The sequence below is a fragment of the Melanaphis sacchari genome, unplaced genomic scaffold (assembly GCF_002803265.2).
Source record: "Melanaphis sacchari strain LSU unplaced genomic scaffold, SCAv2.0 Contig0_pilon_pilon, whole genome shotgun sequence".
Lineage (NCBI taxonomy): Eukaryota > Metazoa > Arthropoda > Insecta > Hemiptera > Aphididae > Melanaphis > Melanaphis sacchari.
Genome location: NW_020270366.1, coordinates 20,663,536 through 20,687,047, shown reverse-complemented (window position 1 = coordinate 20,687,047; position 23,512 = coordinate 20,663,536). Strand labels below are relative to the sequence as shown.

The window sequence follows — 23,512 nt, the reverse complement described above, 5'->3', positions numbered from 1 at the left end:
TTTCACGGTCTGACGGGTTTTTCAAGTAGAGCATATTCGTTTATATTAGCTTACTTAATGCAGACACACTCAAAATCGACTTTTTCACTATATAAGCACCTACCGATTATTCGAATATTTGAAAAACAAAAAGATTTTTAAACGGATTTTAGCATTAATGAGCACAACGAAAAATGCTAAATACACTATGTTTACTACAGGAATCTGTAGAAATAATTGAACAATCAAAATTCAATCTTTTATTATTAATATAAACCTTAGAAGACTATCTCTCCCTACGTTTCAAACTTCACATTACACTCGGATCTAAAATTAAAAACTGTATTGTTTAAAGAAGCTAAATGTATCAATAAAATATTGCATAATCATTTATCATCACATTCAAATCCGCTACATAATTCTTGTAAACGCTTGAAGCGTTAAATGATAATAATACTAATAGAGTTATGAGCATTTTTAAATATTTATATTTTTCATACTCATAACTTACTTAAAAATTTAAATATCGTGAAAAACCAACGAGAGAACACAGATAATGTTCTTACTTAAAAGTTTGATAATAGGTCAATACAATCTAATATCAAAACTAAAAACACGCTATTGAAACTGGTGAACGAAAATTAACTATGTCGTACATGTGTAAGACGAAGAAAACAAATGCGAGTGCGACGTCATCTTTAGCATTTGAATATTATGCAACAGTTAATAATAAATTAATACAAAAATAATTCGAAGAACATAGGTAGTTGGACGATTTATCTGTGTGATTTTTAAATTTCCCAAACTATATGTATAATTTTAATGTTTTATTTTTAAACATTTACTCAAATAATTAAAATAAAAAAATTAACTTAAGTGAATTATAAGATGTTAATCAAACAATAATGGCGATTAGAAAAATAACATGTAGAAAGTTCAAATATAATGTTTCATTGATTAATACTAACGTTCATTTAATTAATGTTTCTTGATTGTATTTAAATATCATAATACAATTCAATAAACACACACGTAATACAGAAATAATAATTATTAAATTAAAACTATTTTAACTTTTATCATTTTGTATTTCTTTAGAATACGTACCAAAGTTACATCAGTAGACAGTAGTATATTGTGTATAGTAATACTCATTACTCATACATAACCAACTATAATATTAAATATATTTAATTATTCTGTCTTAGTTAAATATTATATTTTTAGGTTTTATTATTTCCGTGAACTCTAGAATTATCTTCCATTTCCGGTGGCACAATAATAATATTATAACTTGTTAATAATAATAGTGTTCACTTCCGAGATACGATTTGTTTTCCAAAAACATCAAATTACTATAAATTCTTAAAAGATGAAAACATTTAATGAAACTTAACTATTCAGTTTGACATAACCAGTTATATAAAGTCAAAACTATATAATATTTTTATAATACGATGACAGAGAAAGTGTTGTAAACTTATAAGTTAGGTATAACTTATAAATTATAATGTTGCCTGGTATGATTACATTATACTTATTGACTTTAGGATCATTTTGTATAAACATTATATATAATTTAATAAATGAAAATAAAAACATTATAAAATAAATGTTTATTTTTGTTATAGTTATTTACCAAAAATCATCAATAATTCGATTTAATATATAAAATTATAGTGTTAACAGGTACCTGGTGGCAAAATGAGTTCAAATTGTTTTAAATCTAATTTCTAACGCCGCTGCTCAGTGCTCATACATCATTAATAATTTAATAGAACTTAACTCAAGACGTTAAAAACCTTCATGTATCTACCTATAATTTTATTAATTTTTGTTGTAATTTTGCAGTGTGTTCTTTTGAAATTTATAAATACTTTTTTAACAATTTTTATTACGAAATCCGAGCCCTAATAATTATAGATTATGGCTATAATTTTTATAGTATACCTATTATTATTATTGAGGTACATTGCAATTCTAAATTACTATTTAATATACAATTAAAATTCTTCGTTGGTCGCCAAGGGGCAAGGTTATGCATCTTAAGGTTTTACAAAGTTCCATAATACAAATATTTAGAGTATTTAGTGTACTTATCGTGTACAGGAGCATACTAGTATATTCGTGTAAGTCGATTTGGATATACTTGTAAATGTACCATAGTACGTCAACAAATTTCTAATATAAAGTTTTCAAAAGTGATGATTAAGTTTTCCTAAAACGTTAATTTTGTTTTCCATTAATATATAATTGTTATTTCATAATAATTTTTAATCCCAAATATACTATAAATCGACTAGTGTTTAAAAAACTATTTAAAAATAAATAATAAATTGACGGTACAATATATCGCGCGACTAACGAAAGTAAGTCATAGGATCTTATTTTTTTTTTTTTTACGCCGAGTCGATCGATAGTGGGGAGACTCATTTTTTTCCCAAATCCGTTTTATGCATTATTTTGTATAATATGTATTTAATATCATGACGTAGTGTTTCGTACCGTTGCGCGCGCGACGGTCCGACGGTCGTCGACACAACCCCGCGCGGTGGAGTGAATGGCGCGAAATGCCAGTGGCGTTTTTCTCCGGTCGGGTAAATACCGCGAGGGACGTACCTATACACACTATAATGTTATATTATATTTTATAGTACTACGCACTACACATTTATTATATTATACGCGCTTGGCCAGGTGATGGGAAAAGGATCATCTAGCGATCGCGCGCGAACACGAACAACAATAGGCGGGCACGCAGCTGCCGTCGCCGTCGCGTCAGACGCGTCGACGTCGACGGCGGCAGCGACGACGGTGGTGGTGGTGGTACAGGCGGTGATGCGAATCCCGCCGCCGCCGCCGTCGTCGTCGTCGTCCCAGACGTCTAGTCGCCCAGGGATCGTGATGAGGAAGTCCGAGGGGGGTATTTTCCGTCTGCATGTCGACGACCGCGGTGGCGGCGCCCGGGAGGTGAGAGAGAGAAGGGTCCAAATGGAGAGCGGCACGGGAAGAGCAAAAAAATCCGACGCCGCGTCGTCATCCCTCAGCACCCGCGGACCGGTTTTACTATATATTTCTTCTCCGACGCGCCCTTTCTGTTCGCGTCTGCTCTCCCGTATTACTCTATATTATATTTATTTTTTTTCGCCAAGCTGACCTCCGGTCAATAAATGATAATCATAATAAAGGGGTCTTTGAACGTATATAGGCGTAACTACTACCTATATACCTTACTATTATACAATATTATATTATGTGTATATAGTCTAAGATTTTTTTTCTCAGGCAGTAGCCGCTGCCGCCGCCAGTCACCGTCTCCGCCGAGGGGGTGGAATTTTGCATAACATTGTATACACTATACAACTATACCGTCTGGATACTCAGACCCCTTTTGCTTCCATGTTAATAATTATTATTGTTATTAATTTTTTTTTCATTTTTATTGTTACAACGGTTATTTTTTCCGATTCCCAACCCGCCGCCGCCGCCGCCGCCTCCAAATAAAATATATTCGCCGACCAATTGTTGTGCGAATTTTTTAACGATTCTTTTTACGATGTCTATCTGTAACTGTGTCTTTGTCTTCCGCGGCCGTGTCAGGGTCCATACTAATAAGCGTGTTCTCAACCAACATCCCCCGAAAACACACATTACGTCTCATACATAGGAAGTATTATACATATTACACATGTACAAGTTATAAATGCAGACACGTTTAATATTATACCGATGAGAATTGAAATCCGAACAAGACGATTCTCGTTATTCCGATTGTTCGTATTGTGTGCACAAAACCGCCAATTAACATAAAAATAAATGTATACACGTGAACGTCAACCATGGGGGTGGCATCTAAGACCCAATTTATGGTCGTTACACTGCAGCAGCCAGCCGTCTTAGTTGGTATATTTAATTTAACGTTTTTTTTTTTTTATTTCGACTGATCGCCGACGAGAGGGCTCAACCGTTTTTCCGCGGATCAATATATTCGACCTCGTTTTTACCACTGCACAGTAACATAGGTATCTATCTGTTTATTCCATGGGAATCTAAAGGCACTAGAACGTCCAACGGCCGTAAACAATCGAAAACAATCAATCACACACGTAATCTGCGTGTACCATCGTTTGTCGTCGTCGTACGTAATTTACATCAGTGTCGTCCCGCGGCAAATGGACCGGCTTAACTTGTTTGCTAGAGTCATATTTGGACGCAAACAGTGCGTGTCAAGACGAATTTGACAAACGATTGGCCCGACAGGCGACCTTTACTGCTGTCCTTTAAACGGATTTCTGCGGCATCACCACGCCTATATGTTTATAGCTACAGCAGTTATACACGAAACAAGGGGGTAACGGACTTAATTTGCATGCGGTGAAGGCCGGGACGGTATACGTATACACGGCGAAGAGTATAGAATATTATAGAATAAGTTTTTGTTGTCTTTTTCGGGCTTGAGCTCTTTTGCAGCCGAGGGTGACGAGGGGTTCTCGTCACAGGACAATACCGCGCGCGGGGAGGGGTCAGGTGCGTATATGGACGAAAGGAAGTATTATGCTAATCCAAAAGAACACAAAGCGGCCTGCTTTCGTATGTGTCGCGGTTATGAGGAATTATGTGGAAGACCCCAAGACCGTTATTGGCCATTCGTTACAATTAAAAAACGCTACGAGCCTTTTTTTTTGACATTGTAATATATCCATTTAATATGCAGCGAATACCTATTATACATAGTTCCATAGTTTATTTGCCCTGAGAACAGCAGGACATAGTGAAAAAGATAATGTCGAGGGTTTTTATAGACCTTTTGTTTACCCGCAAAAGAAAACTGTATTTATACATCAACCCTTCCGGGTATAACTTGGATATAACAGATAACCGCTAACAATTCTAAAAGTTTACAACGAAACAGCTGCGTTTAAAATTAAAAAAAAAAAATCATCACCCGGTTTCTTTTTAATTTTTACCTATAATATGAATTTTACCAATTGAAATTAACAATGGCAATCACAATTGCATAGATCACCTAATCATTCTCGAGTAAAATATACACTACATTCAATCCAAAACATTTTGAGTTCTTTTAACAGTAAAAATTGAACAACCACAGCAAAATCAAAAGGGATGACAACAAAGTATAGATACAACATCATAGGACAAAAATAAAACAAAAAATTTCAATGTATTTAACAACATTGGACATTAATCAATCACATTAAGTACCTACTACTTATACATAAACATGCACTTATTATATGTGGTGTGTACTAATTCTAATAGTTTAATTAATATTTATAAAATTAAATAAATATTTCCGACAATATAATATATTTGTTATAATATCGATTATCATTTAACAATAATAATATTGTTAAATTATATTATATTTTATAATAAAATTATACAATGTATAACGTTATTTCTTTAGTCTGCTTATAATTTAAATTTAAAATTAAATAACGTAAATATAAAAATATACATGATATAATTGAATATTAATAAGTAGTTTTTTTTTTATAAATTGTCCATAATAATACAAAAAAAAAGTTTCTTTCAACTTCATTTATCGGGTAAATTTCGTTTTTGATAGAGATTAAATATTTTTTTTTAGTGTCGAATGCTTGAGTTTATAGTACTATACTTAAATTTACTATTTAAAATGGGTACTTATAAAAGTATTCTTGACTTTTTTTATTACTAAAACAGCTAACGTCAATATTTGAAAAATGGTAACGGGTATAAGCTGTATAAATAACTAAGATTGTTTCTTTGATTAATTATAACTCAGTTTTTCTACACAATTTATGCAAAAATACTTAATAGATAAAATAACAATTTTACGTTTTATGAATATTATTGTGTACACTATACGTTTAAATTATAAGCATGATTGTCATATAAACCACCCTAGCGAGTTTCGGAGGATTAAAAGAGATATCTATATTTTAATGACAAGTCAGGTTCCTATAGAAAGAGTGGTGCTGAAATAGCGCAGAGTGATAATTGTAACGCCTTTCCGCTACATCAAAGTCCAATAAAACGGCCATAATATTTTTTTCGAACAGTGTTTTTTTTCTGTATAATCTCCCGATCACACGACCCTTTATAATAATCTCACCATAAATGGTACATATTATGTGTATACCCTTTTTCTTTTTTTATAGTTATATCATTATGCGGTCGCCGTTGACTTGGGTCTTATTAATAGCAATAAAGTTTATCACTTCGTAAATAGGTAGTAGGTACACAATAAATACGTGCGTATTTTTACGATCGATAAAAAAAGAAAGCAACAAGTAGGAAGATAAATACTGGGTAAACACCGTATACAAAGTGACCTGTTGGATAACGTAATTAAGTGTCGGTATGCCCGTAGTACTGCAGGCCCTAAATCGCACTCCAATGCAGTAGAGACAACGAATATAATATGTTACAATAATAATATGATAATACTTATGAGATAAGAACAGTTTACAGCGGAAACGAAGCACATAGACATCGCCGCATATAGGAAACACCTAATTACTTCCTATAACAATACAAATACTGCATATATAATATTTATATATATTTATGTACAATATGCATGTACAATTATATACACACACCTATAGACATGACGTTACGAGGTCATTGCCACTTATCGATTTCAATAAAATATTCTATAATGTTATTGTCACTTTTGTATTAATATTAACATACCTCAAAAGAGGCACTTAAAAGGCGTACACTAAATATAGGTATATTACATATGATGACGGTCAAGTCTTTAGTAATAAATATATGATATGAAACTATAATACTCATTGTATATTAATTAAAAAATATAAAACTACAAAAAACGTATTTTTTAACATATCTTAAAGAAAATCATGTATTTACGTTTTATTAAGGACTAATATATCATTATTATAGTAATAATATATGCTAAGATTAATCTTTGTCTACAGAGTACATTTATTTAGATGAAGATTTAATTGTACAGATTCATTGAAAGTGATTTATACTTTATTTTAATAGTAAAGTAACTAGATTATTTAAATTTTTGATAATCATAAATTATAACTGGTGTGTTCAAATTACCGTCAAGCATATTATCCTCACCAAATGCCACAATTTCCAGAGTGAACGCGAAGACATACTACTCTCCATATATCCTAAGTCCGGAGTCAAAGTCAACACAAAATCTTTTAATGTTCTTAAAAAAATTTAATTTGTTTAATAAAATATGAATGTTTAATTTTAAGTTAATAGGTTAAGCAATATATAATATGTACCATTAAGTCAGATCATTGGCCACAGCTGCCGCGGATCGTTATTAATGATAATAATAATAAAAAAAAAAAAAATATGTAACTTAAATAATTTAAAGAATATTTAACATTGACTTTTAAATCACAATGATTAATATTTTAATATTAAAAATATTTATATGTTTTAAGAGTTTCAAATGATTTTCTGAAATATAGTCTATATAAAACAACAATGAACTTTTGTTTTTGAAATAATTATATAAAACAAAATTCTTGTATTATTTTATAATTTCATTTTAATCTTATTATGAGATGTGTTATATTATATTCTACTTTTCAAATCTATAATAATTATTTTTAAACATTAACGTTTAATATTCAATTACAATTTGTTTATGTGCCGCATACACACGAGACGTGTGTTTCATATTTTTAATTTATGCAAGCAGCTATCACCTAATAATGGTCAATTTGTTTAAGATAACTTTTGTTAGTATTATTAAATATTTGTTATGTATTTAACGACATTTGCACCTTTGTCAAAAGCTTCCTGTCTATAGGCGTCATCTGTTTTAGAATGCAAGAGTTTTATTTTATTTTATTTTTAATCCAAAAACGCCCTTCATCTTTTGTGCTCGAAGTCGTTAAGCACATTTTTAACCAACACAATACATGAAATGGTTTTTTTTCTGGTCCGAAAGGCAACGGTCGCGTGCCAGGGGTATTTAACACAGATTTCCTCCCTCGAGACAGATGTAATAGACCCATTGTATTCAAAAGACGTTTTTCTCTTTTCTTTGCTCTGACACACAAGATTTTTATTTTTATTCTTTTTTTTTTGTCACACGTAACTACCCACACCTCAAGATATAATATTTATGTACTAATATTACGGCACATGATTAATTGGAGGAAACAATGCACATAATACCTATTTTAATATTCACGTCCAATTATTTTTCAGAAAAAAAACATAAAAATCATCGAGCATAATTGTCATTTTTTTTTTTTTTTTTTTTTTTTTTTTTTTTATTGAGGGATAATATTATTTACTGTTTGTCCAAGCGAATCGTTAATAATAATTATATTGTATCGTAATCTAATGACGCATTATCGATGTCGAATCTAAAAAAATGTATTACAAGCATTGGGTAAAATAATTACGACTTTAATCGAGATGAAATAATGGAAACATTTACTATGTTTATAAAATAAAATAATATCTATGTATATTAAGTTTATAGTATATATTTATTATTTATTCGTATAAATGTGCTTATGTGTAATATTATAAATAATAAAAAAAAAAAGAAAAAGTCAGGCGCATTGTTACAGCTGCCCGGAGGATAGCAGCTGCAGTGTTTGGATTTGTTCCCTTAGCGTCAGCAGCACTATTGGAGGTAGGTAGATGTACAACACTAGTATAATTTCTCTCTGTCATACACCTGGTAGAACACGTGGTGACTCCGATACAGATCGTCGATTTATTAAACGATAAAATTTTAACTACATTCATATAGAGAGTAATAGATAAAACAAAACATTCGAAATTCTTACGAGTTTTCAATTTAGTTTTTATAATTATTAGTATTTCTAATATATTTATAGATAAATTAATCACATATTACCACGGTTGATTTGGTCAAAACTGGAATAGCATTTTGTTTAAACGGGAGCAAAAACCGAACGGTTCATGAGAACAGATAATTGGAAATAAATAATAACACCGGGGGAAGCAACATATAATTATGTATTTATGTGATATTATACATAGCTATTAACAGTAGATTTATATATTTTTATTAAGTTTATTATTTTTATAGAAAAAGAGTTTTAATAATAGATTAATGTCATAAAGATTGTTTAAAATAATAATAATAATATGAATATGAATATGAATATAAAATATAAATAAACGAATTTATTGTATTATAATCTTCTTGTATATTAGCTTATTATTATTTTTAACTATCAAATATTATTACAACACGATACAATTATCACCTAACTTAAGTTAAAAAGGTTATAAATATTAATATATTACACAGGCATGTTTTATAAAAATTTAATATATGAACCATTTTCATTATAAGTAAGTTGGGTACTTAGTTTTTTTTTTCAAATATCATCTAGTTTTATACTGTTATAAATTAAAAAGATGTATAGAAATATGTAAAACATTATTTAGTTAATCTTTATATTATGCTAAAAATGTTATGAGTTATTGTTATCGTAATATATTTCATACAAAAATAACAGTTAAGAAAGGTTTTTGAACTCTGAAAATGGGTTAAGTTTATTCGGGATGTTTTGTATCCAGTCAAGGGGTTTTTTGAATACAATTGAATTTTAAAAACCTATAGAAAAAGTAATATTTTAACGTAGCCATCATGACAGAAGCTTTCCATCTCGATCAAATACACCTTGTCCTTTTGTTTTTTTTTCAAACACTTCCTCTATTACGACGGAATTAAAAAAAAAAAAACCAACAAGACATTAAAACATCCCGCATTCACCTCGATCCACACCGTCTGCTGTCGTACAGCTGCTACCGTTAGTGTATATGTATAGTAATCGCTGCAGTTGTAGTAAACTCTATAGTAATAGTATTATACAATAGTAATAGGTAAGTAGTATTTGAGTGTACACTTTAAAAAATGGAGGTCATCGCCACCAACACATCTGTAGGATAGACAACAAATTTCTTTTTAAGTTCTTATGCGCACAATGTGTTGTATATTATACGTATTAGGTATACCTATAATATACTTACGACGCCTATCTACACATGTCTTAAAAAAACTCGCAATAACTGTACCAAGGCTGTTTACCCTGAGGTTCAATAACCAGCACGTGTCTTATCACGTGCGTCTGTCCGAACCCAAAGAAATTACCCTTGGTATTAACCACCGGTTAAAAGACATCCGTTTATAATATACTTCCTACACTTCCGACGACGGAGGGGGTCGGCGGCGGTGGCCCTGTTTAATATACCAATATTCGTACTAACAAGTAACAATATTTACAGGTGTGTTGTATGCGCGTACTCCTTTATTTTTTTATAATATAGTCTTACACTAGCACCAGATGATAATTTTGTAGAACTATTTATACACAGACGTATATATTGGAGTTATCTCTATAGTCTATACCAACGTATTCATTTCATAATAATTAAAATATAATAAACAATCAAGAGTACGTGTTTTAGTATTTACGTATACATAAATAGTACTTAAATATATAATCATCTCTTAATGGTTAGAAGTGAAATAAATTAACTAGTAAAGTATTTTATTGACTGAGGCAACTGTAATTTTACACGTGAGTGCGAGGATTATTAGCTAGGTGCCAAGATATATGGTTGATAAAATTATTAATTTTCAAAACATTATTATCAAAGAACAAAAATAAGTTTATAGACTCGTCACCAATCAATATGATTTCAGTCTATTAAATTCACTTAAATGATGGGTATAATACCTGTTTTATAAAATAATTAGTTTTCTTTTTTATTGTTTCTCCCCTAGTTATGCCCCTATAGGCGCTTATAAAATCTTTCTCATATTTGATGGAAAATCTAACCCACGGCATGAAACTAACAATATGTAACCATATTTCATTTATAGATGAATAACTTCAAATGTACACGTGATGGCCACAAAGATAAAATTACTACCATACATTGCTAATTTAATTACTTGAATATTATTTTCCCTTTATATGAGTGAATCATGCCAGACCCGCATGAAGAATTAAAATTAGACTATTTTGTGACAAATCAATATGTTATTGTAAATCATAAACAAATAAACGCAAAAATAAAACTATTTCAGTATTAGATCTTTTTTAGAACAATAAATCAATAAAAATCTGATTATTGTCATGTTCAATGGAAGAGTTAATGAATAAAACCATCGATTTAACATTTTTTTATATCCTAAATGTATCAATATTAAATTGATATTATTAAAACGGCAAAATCAAACTTCATAGTTATTTAACTGAAATATGTTATTTGTTGCTATTATAAATATTATATTTCAATCGTATTGATATTAAATAATTAAAATTATTCGCTGTAAACTATTAGAATCGGTGTTTTAATTAGATTATTCGACTTTGTGTAACGACATGTATAATAATAATATAGTGTATAGAAATTCGACTAGAGGCAGATGTGTGATCCCCTCTCTTCCACTCTTTTTTCGGGCGTAAATCCCGCAGCTATTTACTAAATCATAACACACCGGTAGCAAGAATACTATCGAAGGGGAATGGAGGGAAGTGTACAGCGCGTGCTAAATAGGGGGGAAACCTTACCTATCTGCTTTTTTTTTAAAGGTCTCTCGCTCTTTACTATTTATATTGTTCGTGAAAGCCCCTGCAGTAGTCATACGAATAGTACCTGTGTGCGCACAATAGCTTTTTATATATATATATATTAAATTATACAATGTGTGCAGAGCAGCTGCGAAATAACGTAGCACTCTCCCGCTAATCGGGTGTGTGTGTGTGGAGGGGGCAAAAGTAAATTCGCCCATGTTAACCGGCCCAAAGTACAAAATGTACACATAAAAACTTCATTTCGACATAGACATAGCAGCCAAACTTATCAATAATTTAATATTGAATTAAAAATCAATATTTTGGCGCATCAAAACTAACAAAGGCAAAATACTGCATTACATCGTATATAAAGTGTATGATATTTATAAATTATAGAGTATTCTGTCGACCGATCTCAAAAAAATATTGAACATGGTCGCGTATAGTTTGTGTGCTTGTGTAATATGTATACTTACTTATATACTTGTATATTTTTGTTCAATAAATTATAATTTTATTAAATGCATTTTCAATTTTAAAATTTACATCTAATTAATTCATTTAAGAAAAAATGATAAAATATAGCTATATCTGATCCGATTATGTGTATAGGACACACATTATCCTATCTTATTATACTACACAATATAAAATAAAAAGATATCATTAATTATAAATAATTTAACTGTAACCATAGTGAAAATAAAATGCTATCGATAAAAAAAAAATTATATAAAAGAATCAAAACCAAAGTTTCAAAAGATATCCACTATTAAAGTCTCTATACGTAGTTAGTATGTTTGAAAGATTTAAAATTCAATTTTGTCAAATTTGCCAAAAATAGATAATAAAAACAAAAAATATTAATAAATACATAAAAATATTAAAACACTATATACTTTTGAATACGTATATAACTAGTGAAGAATATTATATTTTGAATGATATAGAAGCTATAATTACTGTAATTGCAAGGTTATTGAATGCCATAAAAATGAACATATTATTATTTAATTGATCAGATCATCATATTATATCCAAAAGGTTTTGCATGATAGTCACAAATAATATAATATAAAAAGTAAAAACTTTAAATCATGTAACGTATTATAGGTACAATCAGTAAAACGCAAATTTTTTTTATATAACTAAATAAGTTTATTAAACTCAATTTTTTTTCACACACACACATATATAAAAATAATTAGATTATTGTTGCATATTGTTGTCGATGGTAACAAACATACATAAATAGCGATATTGAAGAACCCTCTCCTCACGATTGTCTAAATAGTGTTTCATTTTTTTTTTTATCTGTTTCGATTTAAAAGTCCCATACCAACCTTGGACGTTTATGTTAACGCCACCGACACAGACACGCGCACATGAATAATCGTTAAATAATGTTTTAGAGTTAGTGTGTAGCCCAAAAACATGTAAATTAACGCGTTGACATTGCAACCGAGGTGAATAGCCGCGGAAAGCGAAACGTTCGTCAACGAATACTGTATTTTTTATAAATATAACTACAACAGTAACTGCGACTATTATAATTACATTTAATTGAAAGGGTACGCACGTATTATGAACTACTTGTGTCTTTGAAGGAGAATAATTTTTCATTGCTAAAATAAACCAAATAATAAATCCCACCCGTATAAATTGATATCTTCAATGTTTACTATTATAATATTATGATTTAATATATACGATGAATTTTACCTTAAGTTTCGATAGTATACCGAATTAAAAGAAAAATACGGAGATTCCTTAAGTCCATACTTTGGGAACAACTGTTACAACAATAGTATATGACTTATTATAATGAATGATTTTTTTCAAATTTATGTTATACGTATATTATATGTGATAGTTATTAATACAACAAATGTGGGCTAAATTAGTTTAATATCACCCAATTTTCTGTCGTTGATCTCTGATAAAACGTAATTTAAATCCATATACGTACTATTTCTATTGCTTATAAGTTATAAATAATCATAACATAGTAATCAGTACTTACCTATATAACAGAAGGAGATGAGTGTCAACATATGCCTTCTGAGCATTGAATCATTTCGTCTTTTCCATTTAATTTGTTCCATAATATGATCTACGTAATCGAAACTAGTTACAGCTACAATTCTCCATTCCAATTTAGAAATAACTAACAACTCCCATTCCTAGAAATCATAAAAAAATTAAATATAAATTATAAGTATAAGTAATATATTTTTAAATTTTTTTTTTATGAATAGCATAGCAACCATATTTAACTTTATTTGTATTAATTATCGAAGTCTTTATTTGGAAGGAGAACCTTTACAAAAAACAGGTTTGTCGATACATTATTATTCTGAAAGTTTCAATATAAAAATTTGAATTTTTCTAATGTAATGAAATAATGAATGTCTAGACGGTTGTCAACGTTTAAATGAGTTAGAGAGGGTGAATTAAGGGGAAATTGCGAAATAAAATTTGTCACCCTAATCTGTCTCCTCGTTGGTTTCACGATTATTATTTACGAATACAAAAGATTATTAAAACAATAAAAAAAAAACAATCAAAAACATTGTATCAACAAACAAGTTAAAGTAGTTTAAAGTACGGAACATATTTATAATATAAGCTCTTTGTAATATGATATACAAAGGGAAAAGTTAATATATATAATATATATATATATAATTTTTTTTCTACTGTACTATTTTACTACTATTTTTTCCCATACAAATATAAATATGGAATTTATATTTATAAAATATATAACCCTAAGGTTTATAATTGTTGCAAATTATAAAAATTAATAATAACTAAAATCACACTAAAGTAGGTACTATTTATTTTTTTATTATTATGTATGTATAATATGTTGTACTAAATTAAAATATGAAATATGATTTTAATCTACATAACAAACACTTCACATACATTTAATTTAATTATAAATTTTTGCTAATAACTGAAAGATAGCTTGTTAAATAAAACACAAATGTGTTCAATAATAATAATAATATAATAAAGGCAGCGCTACAATGCTACATATAGTTGACTTGTGATTTAATATTTTGGTAATGCAAAATAAGTTATAGGGGGAATTATTTCTTAATATTAATCACAAATGTGAATAATGAAATCAGTGAATTTTATCGTCTCCTGCAGTCAGTTTCGTCATTTGTAGTCAGGTTATGACGGATTTTCTAAGGTAGGTCAATAAAAGACGTCTAACTCCTGGGTTTTTTTATTGTTTATTCTTTTGCGAAATTCCTGACAGTCCATTGAAACCTAATGGGTATTGTTCCCGATGCACATCTACATGATTTCGAAACTATCTTGTCTGCAACGAATGCGGAACCTGTTCTAAGCAACTATGCAAAGTTAAAAAAATAATCATGGCTAATAAATTTGGGCACAGCAGAGTGCAAAGAACTGAGAAATAATTGAACGATATAAGGAAATGTTCATTGGAAGTTATTATCAAAAATATAAAAAACTAGTTAATATTGTTTGTTATGACGATAATATTTAATCTTGAATTATAATTTATTATTACTATAAATACTTGTCTAAATTTATTTTAAAATTGAATTATTTTTACTTACAGTATCAAAAGTAAAAATAAAATATAAACCGACGAGTGAAATTTTATATTATACCTTTAAAACTATAATAAATGAGTAAACAACGTTGTTATCTTTAATTGAAACATGTATTTTTTAAGTATTTAACTTTATTACCTATAATAATATGTATAATATACATTGTAAGTAATATTGTATATACCTAATATGGTTTAGACTTATTTATTCTAGTATCATTTTGTACACTAGCATGCCATGAAAATGTAATAAAACTCCACCAATAACAATATGCGCCCAGAGGAACGTTGTATTTATATTTTACACAAAAAAAAAAAAACAAAAAGTTTTTACCTTATCGAAAACGTATTGACAAGTTTTTATAGAATCCAATAATAAGACTTAGAGAAAATAGATTACCTATAATACTATTAGAAAGTGCCTAATTTATTAATTTATAAAAATTACAATAATATAAAGAAACTTTTTTTTGAAAGTTAAAAAGTTCTAAAGTTAATATATCATAAATAGAATAAATTTCAAAAATAAATAAAACGATATACATATAGTCATTTTAAATCATATTATTAACTGCATGTAATAATACATATTATATCATAAAATAAAATAAAACTTATTAAAAAAGATGAATTAATTAATTTTTTTATTTGACCTAAAAACTGATGGCAGGAACAATGTTTAATGATTCTAAACTTAATTTAAATCATATTTTTTTTATAATTATTATTAAAAAAAAATCTAGATTGTTATTTTTGCAACCAGTTTTGCTTAAGAAATTATGACTTTTTAGTTTTTATAAACAATTCACATTCAAATTCTTTCTAATAAAAATTTGCATATAATATTTATAACAGCTATATTCTCATGAGTGCACTAAACTGACTAAACAATGATCCAGAAAATGTAGACAAATTACAAGCTCGTTTACAAGACGATAGCTTCCCCGTGACTGATAACCGTGGCTAAATAAGGGTGGAAAAATGTTTAACCCTCCCTGTATGCAATAAGTCTACAATTACACATCGCTTTTGAAGCCACAGGTCCGTGAAAAATTGTTTATTGTTTTCATACATGTTGGAAATCGTCCATCCTGTCTTTTGTGTATCTTTTATGCTTTTAATTTTAATTGCCTAAATACAAAAGCTTAATGTTTAGTGACTTAGACTTCAACACTTTTTACAATGTAATTGAAAAAAAAAATGTATTCAAAGATTGAATAAAGAAATAATTATATAATATATATAATATGTAATAATTATGTATAAAACGATGTATCAGTAGTAACTATAAATTATTAATTTATGATTACGGAAGAACGTCTAAATTTCTTTTAATTTGTACAAATTGCATATTTGTATTATTTAATACCTTGTACCTATATTGCAATGGCCAATGACGTAAATGTATTATTTTAAAATGTATTAAAACAATTATTTATTTATAATATATATAACAGACACGTAGCAATAAGACCAACTGTTAATTATAAACGTTTTAAATTTTTTAATGTTAACACTAACGTCGTAATGATGGCTAAATAATAAATTATATAGTAAAATACTAAATTACAGGAATTTAAATAATATCATCACATTATTCTGAAATTTTACAATTAATTAACCTATATTTTATGGAATATTAATTAAAATATAATTATTTTATTTTGCAAGAATACATTGTAGATAAGTTGCGTGTATCCAAGCGGTCAAGCGTAAAAACTAAAATATAAAAAGTACATGGGAAAACATTTGATGTGAACCTAATAAATTGTTTATCATTCTAGTCCCTGTGGTATTGTAGATATCAAGTTTTTCTTTGGAAAGAGTGAAAACAAAATAATACTTTCGGTGGAACTAATTGCCTGTTTCGAGACGCATAAGGGAAAAAGAATCCATCAGGAAACGTGGCATAACAGTTGTATGGCGACCACAAGTTAGGCATAAACATCCTTCTAAACTACTAAAAAAAAAAGGTGATTTTAAACACATGTCTAGCAAACCATGACCCCGAAAAATAGTGTGGGTCGGTATACAAAAATGTTTGGTCGAACAAAGGGTGTTTGTAATCGATATATAGGACGTACGTCTTGTTCATTTAAATATCACGAATAGAATACCATATTATTTAATAATACAGGATACTGTAATTAGGCCATCTAAAAGGTTCGATTGAAAAAGATTATTGAAAGAGAAATATATCCGTACAGTGTGTGAGAAAGGATGGAAGGGTTGAATACTGTATACCTACACACAATGCCGTTATATTTTCAAATAAAAGAATTTCTTTTTCCTAAAAACTGACAGGAAACTATAGCTTAAAATTATAGTGACCTATATAAACTAGGTCATCAAACTCAGACAAATTTGAAGTCTAATAAAGTTATGACACATCAATTTTCAATAATACAAAATCATATAATATTAGATGTAAAAGGGTTGTTGCAATAAATGCTGATGTAAAATTTAAATTACATAAATAGTTAACGAATGTCTATAGGTAAATATTGTTTTATTTGATAAAACTTTCATTTAAAATTCATTAAAATTCATTTAATTTATAAAATGAAAAAAAAATAATTTTGTATAGGTAACTACCTAATATTTTAATGAGTTTTGGAAAAGTAAATTTTATTTTATTTTGTCTTTAATAAATTAAAAAAAATTATCATTTAAATTCTAAACAATAATAAGTATAATTACAAAATTTATTTTTTATCTTTACGTACGTTTAAGTAATATACGAGTATAACTAAAAAATAAAACAAGTTTTAAAACGGTAACTATATATATAAAAGCATTTCTATGGAATTTAACGGAATAAACCAGTCAGATACGTGCGATGTTGCTTAAAAATGTGTACGAGAAACGGCCATTAGTAAAGGGCATATAAAGCGTAAAAGGGGTTGAATTATCTTGTTGATTTATCGATTTTGCGTCGTAATCAATGGGTATCCGGTGACACGGAACGAATCGGTCGTACCGGTTGGTCGTGAACGTATCATCCTTTGCGTATTTAAATCTCATTAGACGAGGCCCATAATATAATTTTTTCCTATGTGTCTTATTAAATATGAAATATTATTGGTTAAAGGGAATAATCATGAGACTTTTTTTTTACAGAGATGGTTCACCGATTTGACCTACGCAATGTATCATCGCCGTTATACATACCTATACGAACCGACAAAATACTTATTATTTATGCGATTTATGTTTAAATAAAACGAAATAATAATTTATGCTTTAAAATTGAAAAGGTTTAGTATTAACGAACAAATTAAAACAGTAATTTATAATCAACAACAAAAAAACTTCATAATCCATGCTTTTGTTTATAATTGTTAAATAAATTAACAATTTTTTTACATCACGTTTAAATTCACAGTTTTAATTCAATTTAATAAAATAATACTATTATAGATACTATGTATATAATAATAGCTTCGAAAATGTTTAAATTCATGTGTCATATATATGTTGTTAAATCCTATTCGTTTTCTATGTGTGTATATATAAACTGGAAACTAACGCACAATATGGGATTTAAAAAGTTTTTGTAACTGGGAAAGTACAAAGACGTGTGGCGTAAATGCGCCGGATATACAGACTGGCCGCTTGCGTGGCAAACACGATCTACAGGTTTTTCTTATCATAATAACATTGTGCAACACAGGTCAACAAAAAAAAAACCATTATATGGGTATATACCAATACCGGGTTAATCCGTTGACCGGTCTCTTCTTTTTATACTTATTGCCAACCACGTAAAATATCTATTTGTATTTTGTGATAGATATACAAGTGCGCGTCAAATTTGCCCCGATTCATATGTACACTCTTACAAGGAAGTGCGCATATATTTTTATAAGCACGCAGAGAACCTTAAACAGGACATTTGATCATGTGTAGTCCGGGGGTAGGAAACAAAAAAATTTAGTTCACTGCCCTGTTTATAAACCAAAAAACCGGATGGTCGGTAACATTTCAAACATGTACGTGTTATAAATGTTTCCATTGTAGGACATATAATATCAAAAAATTTTGACACGCCCGTCGTATAGTACGTATAATACACAATATACATAAGAGTAAGCTGTTCCTGTAGTCACAAACGTGTTTCAGATACATAAATATACTGCATTAAATAGCGACGAAAATGGTATAATTCTCACGATATCGTTGAGAAAAAGGACCGGACCTTTGCTGAACAAACAAATGCAATAAAAATAATGGACAAATGAAATATGGGTTCAGTTATCTAGATTGTCCTAAGTTGTTTACCACGCTACGCCATGCAAATGTTAAACAAAATTACACTTAAATGAATAGTTACAAATAATATAATACTATAACCCCTACTATAGCGGTAGTCGTAGTTCTAACTCCTAATTCTTTGTATAATGTAAAACTTAATATTTTTAAGATTAACACCACTTCATTTTACTGGCTATTAATCAAGAGTACCACATTTCATTGTTTGATTGTAAGTTCGAAATATTCGCACCAATGACTACCCAATCATTGAATAAAATAAAATATGTTTATGATACGTTAGTGTTTAAATACAAAATAAGATTTCTAATATATAGTTAAATTGCTACAAACATAATATTTTTTATCTTATTAAGGACTTAGACATATTATTCTACGTACATACAGCAAATACATTGTACATAATTACCTAATTGGAAACGCATCAGCTCGGCCAGGAAATAAATAATTATACCAAAACATTCCCTATCATAACATTGACAATTCATTATTAAGTGTCTAATTCAGTAGTTTCTGTAAAGTAGGACCAAAAAACTTAATATCGTGTGTCGAAGACAAGTTCCGTGACTGATTTTATTATTATAGCCGGACGACAAAACCGGAACATACGACAATAAGACGGAGATGATAACAATAAAAGCTAAGGATTTTGAGGAAACAAAGTATTAGGCCTTAATTGCAATGTGGTTTTTCATACGATATTATGATATTCAAACAGCTGCAATTAATAATTTTTTTGTCCCCAGAGATAATGATCGCAGGATATTGTGGAAAAGACAACCAACCGAAACGACTTCCTTCGAACACTAAACCACAATTTTAATATACAATACATCTAAGTCTATATAAGTAGGAGCTACAGAAATTCCTATTAATAGTTTTTCTTAAACTTACCCTCATCTCTTCTGGAGTGACGCTGTTCTCTGTGTAGTAGCACAAGAGTTCAATGGAAAGTGCTGTACATTGTCGCACTTTTGATGCTAATAACAGACACACCGCACCAGTGAGCTGCAAATGCGTTTTAGATATGTCACAGGCGCATAAAAATCTGTCCAGGAAATTTACAGATAATGGAAACACTTGATCTTCACACCTTTGTTCTTCGCATACCTATACAAAATTTAATTAATCAAAATATATAGTAAAAACCAAAGACAGATTCCGGATATTATTTAATTTAAATTATAATTAATAGGTACTAGCTATATAATACGATTGTTGTGTATCAATATATGAAGCTAATAGTCTGCTATATATATTTTTAAATAGTTAATTTAAATCATTATTTAAATTCATTTTTTGTTGTTGTAATACTAATTACAACTGTATATTTTAATTTTCTTTAAAGTGATGGCATCTTTATTTTTGTATTGGTATGTCAAAAATGAAAATATGTGCAGTTAATATTTGTGCCATATTGTTATGTACGACGATGCATATAATAACTAATGCTGAGCAGTACAGGTTGAATATCTAAAGAGTCATTGAACCTACAAAGTTAAGTTTTAATTTTTAATCTATATGACTATATCCCGTATCAAATTAGTAGTTTTAAGAAAAACATAAGAAGAGAGAAAAAATGAACCTAATAGTTTTATTACATTTTATATAGATGTCATAATATGGTATAATATTATGTATAAACATAAAACAAGGGAATTACATAAGAACAACCGATTTTTTTTTTTTTTATCATCGCCCATTTCTTATATTCACACATGGTTTATTTTTTTATCGAGAACACTTAAACAATTATTATTATCAGTAATGAAAACCAAATAGAGATAGTATAATAAGTAATAACTCATAACACAAACACACGCAGAAGAACCAAAAACATATAAAAAAATTATTTAAAAATGATAATTAAAAAATAAAAACGAATAAGGAATATTGTTCATGTTTATGATAAACATAATATAATAAAATTATTTTACATACTAATTAAAATTTATAAATTGTTAATGGTTTTTTATAATTTTCAAAATGCATGTATACATGCTTCATAAATTAAATCATAACAAAATATACACTTATAAAATGAAAAAACAGAAATGTTAAATTTTATGAAACACATTTTATTAACTATGAATGCTATGAATTATGGTTGAAAAATGTGTTGATTTAAAGAAGTTCCTAAAAATTATTAATTTAATTTTTACTAAAAAATTTAAAACTATGTAGATAGTTGGTGAAATTTATCATCGGGCTGCCGTCAGGAGACAAATTTTTGTTGCCTATATAATATAACAACACTTATTTATTCTTAAACGCTACTGTTGGATAGAACGAGGCGGTAGAGTACCACCCTACGAGTAACCTATACAATATGATATGACATCGGACATACATAATAGTATTATATGAATTATTACAATCCTACAACGTCAAATTGACGTCGTCGTTATATTTATACATTCTTAAGCGTAGGTATTATGCGAACAACTTTCCGCCGTACCTTCGTCCACACCTCTCTTATGCGTAGTCGTGTAAACGCTTCACAAACGTTAATTAGTATATTTTAATAATAGAGAAACCCGAAGCCGCGACACCGTATACGCCACACGGGTAAATAATATGAAAAGAGAGAGATAACGTGCACGTTTGTGGAAAAAACTGTAATATACATAAAGTAATAAATATCATAGACTCGTAAAAGAATTGTTTTTACAATTGATTTAAAGATTTTGTAAGCCGGAAAACTGTAGAACAACATATGTTTTTCGATTTAATCTCAGAATTAAGTTGAGGTGTTAAATTTCTATCGTTTTCACTGCAAAAAAACATCATAATAACATATCTGCTCGGAAAAACTGAAACATTTCAAAAATGGAGTAGTTCCTTATTTTTATTCTAATGGGAACGACATACTAACGGTCAAAAGTTAGATTGTGTAATAATAAATCTCCAATCCGACAAAAACATAATAACAGGTACATATCACTACGCAGTTTACAACGTTAACAAATACAGAACTATTCATCAAGCATGTTCATGCCTTCTTTCTTATATTATAATTAATTTATTCAAATTATGATTTTTATAAACCAAGGTAACTTACTTAGGTATAGTATTTTCAAAATATTTGGATTTTTACAACGATTTATTTTAAACTTTATTAAAGTCATTCTTAAGAATTATCATTCTTAGTAAGAATTTTAAAAACTTGGATACTTGTTAATAATTACTAGTTGGAATTTCGATTTAGATAAATCAAAATTTTCAAAAAATTATCTGCTGAAAATGTACAGTAAAAAAAGAATTTTATTACCAATGAATACATTTTAAATGGTATGAAAAATCAAATTATTTGAAAATAATATGGTCCTTAAGTATAAATATTTAAAAAATTTTGAATCATAATAATTTGAAAAATTTCGAGATTAAAAGGAAAACGGAAGTGAACATGACAACATGTTAATGGTAAATCACTCTGTATTATACATATTATATAATATGCACATAATATACGTATGCGCACTTGCGTGGTACTCCGTTCACCCCCCCCCCCCTCATAACCAAAACCATGAACATATTTATTATGGTTATTACAGTATAAATAATGCATCAGTTTCTACATAGTGACCATATTCAAATTACGTGCAATCCACGTGTACCTGCGTATATAAAATACGCTTTATACATTTAGGTATAAATAGGTATAAATAAAAAATATATACGCAAGGTTTTTATTGTTATTATTATATTATCAAGTATTATTGTTTTTTGCCACGAACTTGTCGTAATAATAATCATAATAATAAAATTATTTATACCATACATATTTTATTGTTGATGGACAAACGATAAACTTTGAAAACACTAAGTCGTCTAAATTTCAATAATTCGGCGTCGCCCGCCGATCGGAAATCAAAAATCAAAATATTATATCACACAACTTTGAATAACCGTTCTTCAATTCGATTAGGTTAGGTACCAGTGAAGGATTTTGGATTTTCTGATTGTGAAAAGAGATATAACATTTTTCATTTACCTATATGTAATGTATAAACTATAACATTAAAGATTTTATATTTTTTTTAATAAATCAAAATGATATTGAAAAATTTTTGTTTTTTAG

General features: G+C 28.6%; 1 protein-coding gene across 1 annotated transcript in view; it reads right to left on the bottom strand.

Annotated features, from left to right (window-relative positions):
• Nucleotides 1-23,512, bottom strand: part of LOC112592385 (G1/S-specific cyclin-D2-like) — a 40,180-nt gene that overhangs the window by 15,503 nt on the left and 1,165 nt on the right. Inside the window, exons 2-3 of the mRNA XM_025336413.1 lie at nucleotides 20,326-20,541; nucleotides 13,585-13,744 (exon numbers count right to left, since the gene is read on the bottom strand). Of these exons, the coding sequence (XP_025192198.1) occupies nucleotides 13,585-13,744; nucleotides 20,326-20,541 (376 nt within the window). The remainder of the gene's footprint in view (nucleotides 1-13,584; nucleotides 13,745-20,325; nucleotides 20,542-23,512) is intronic.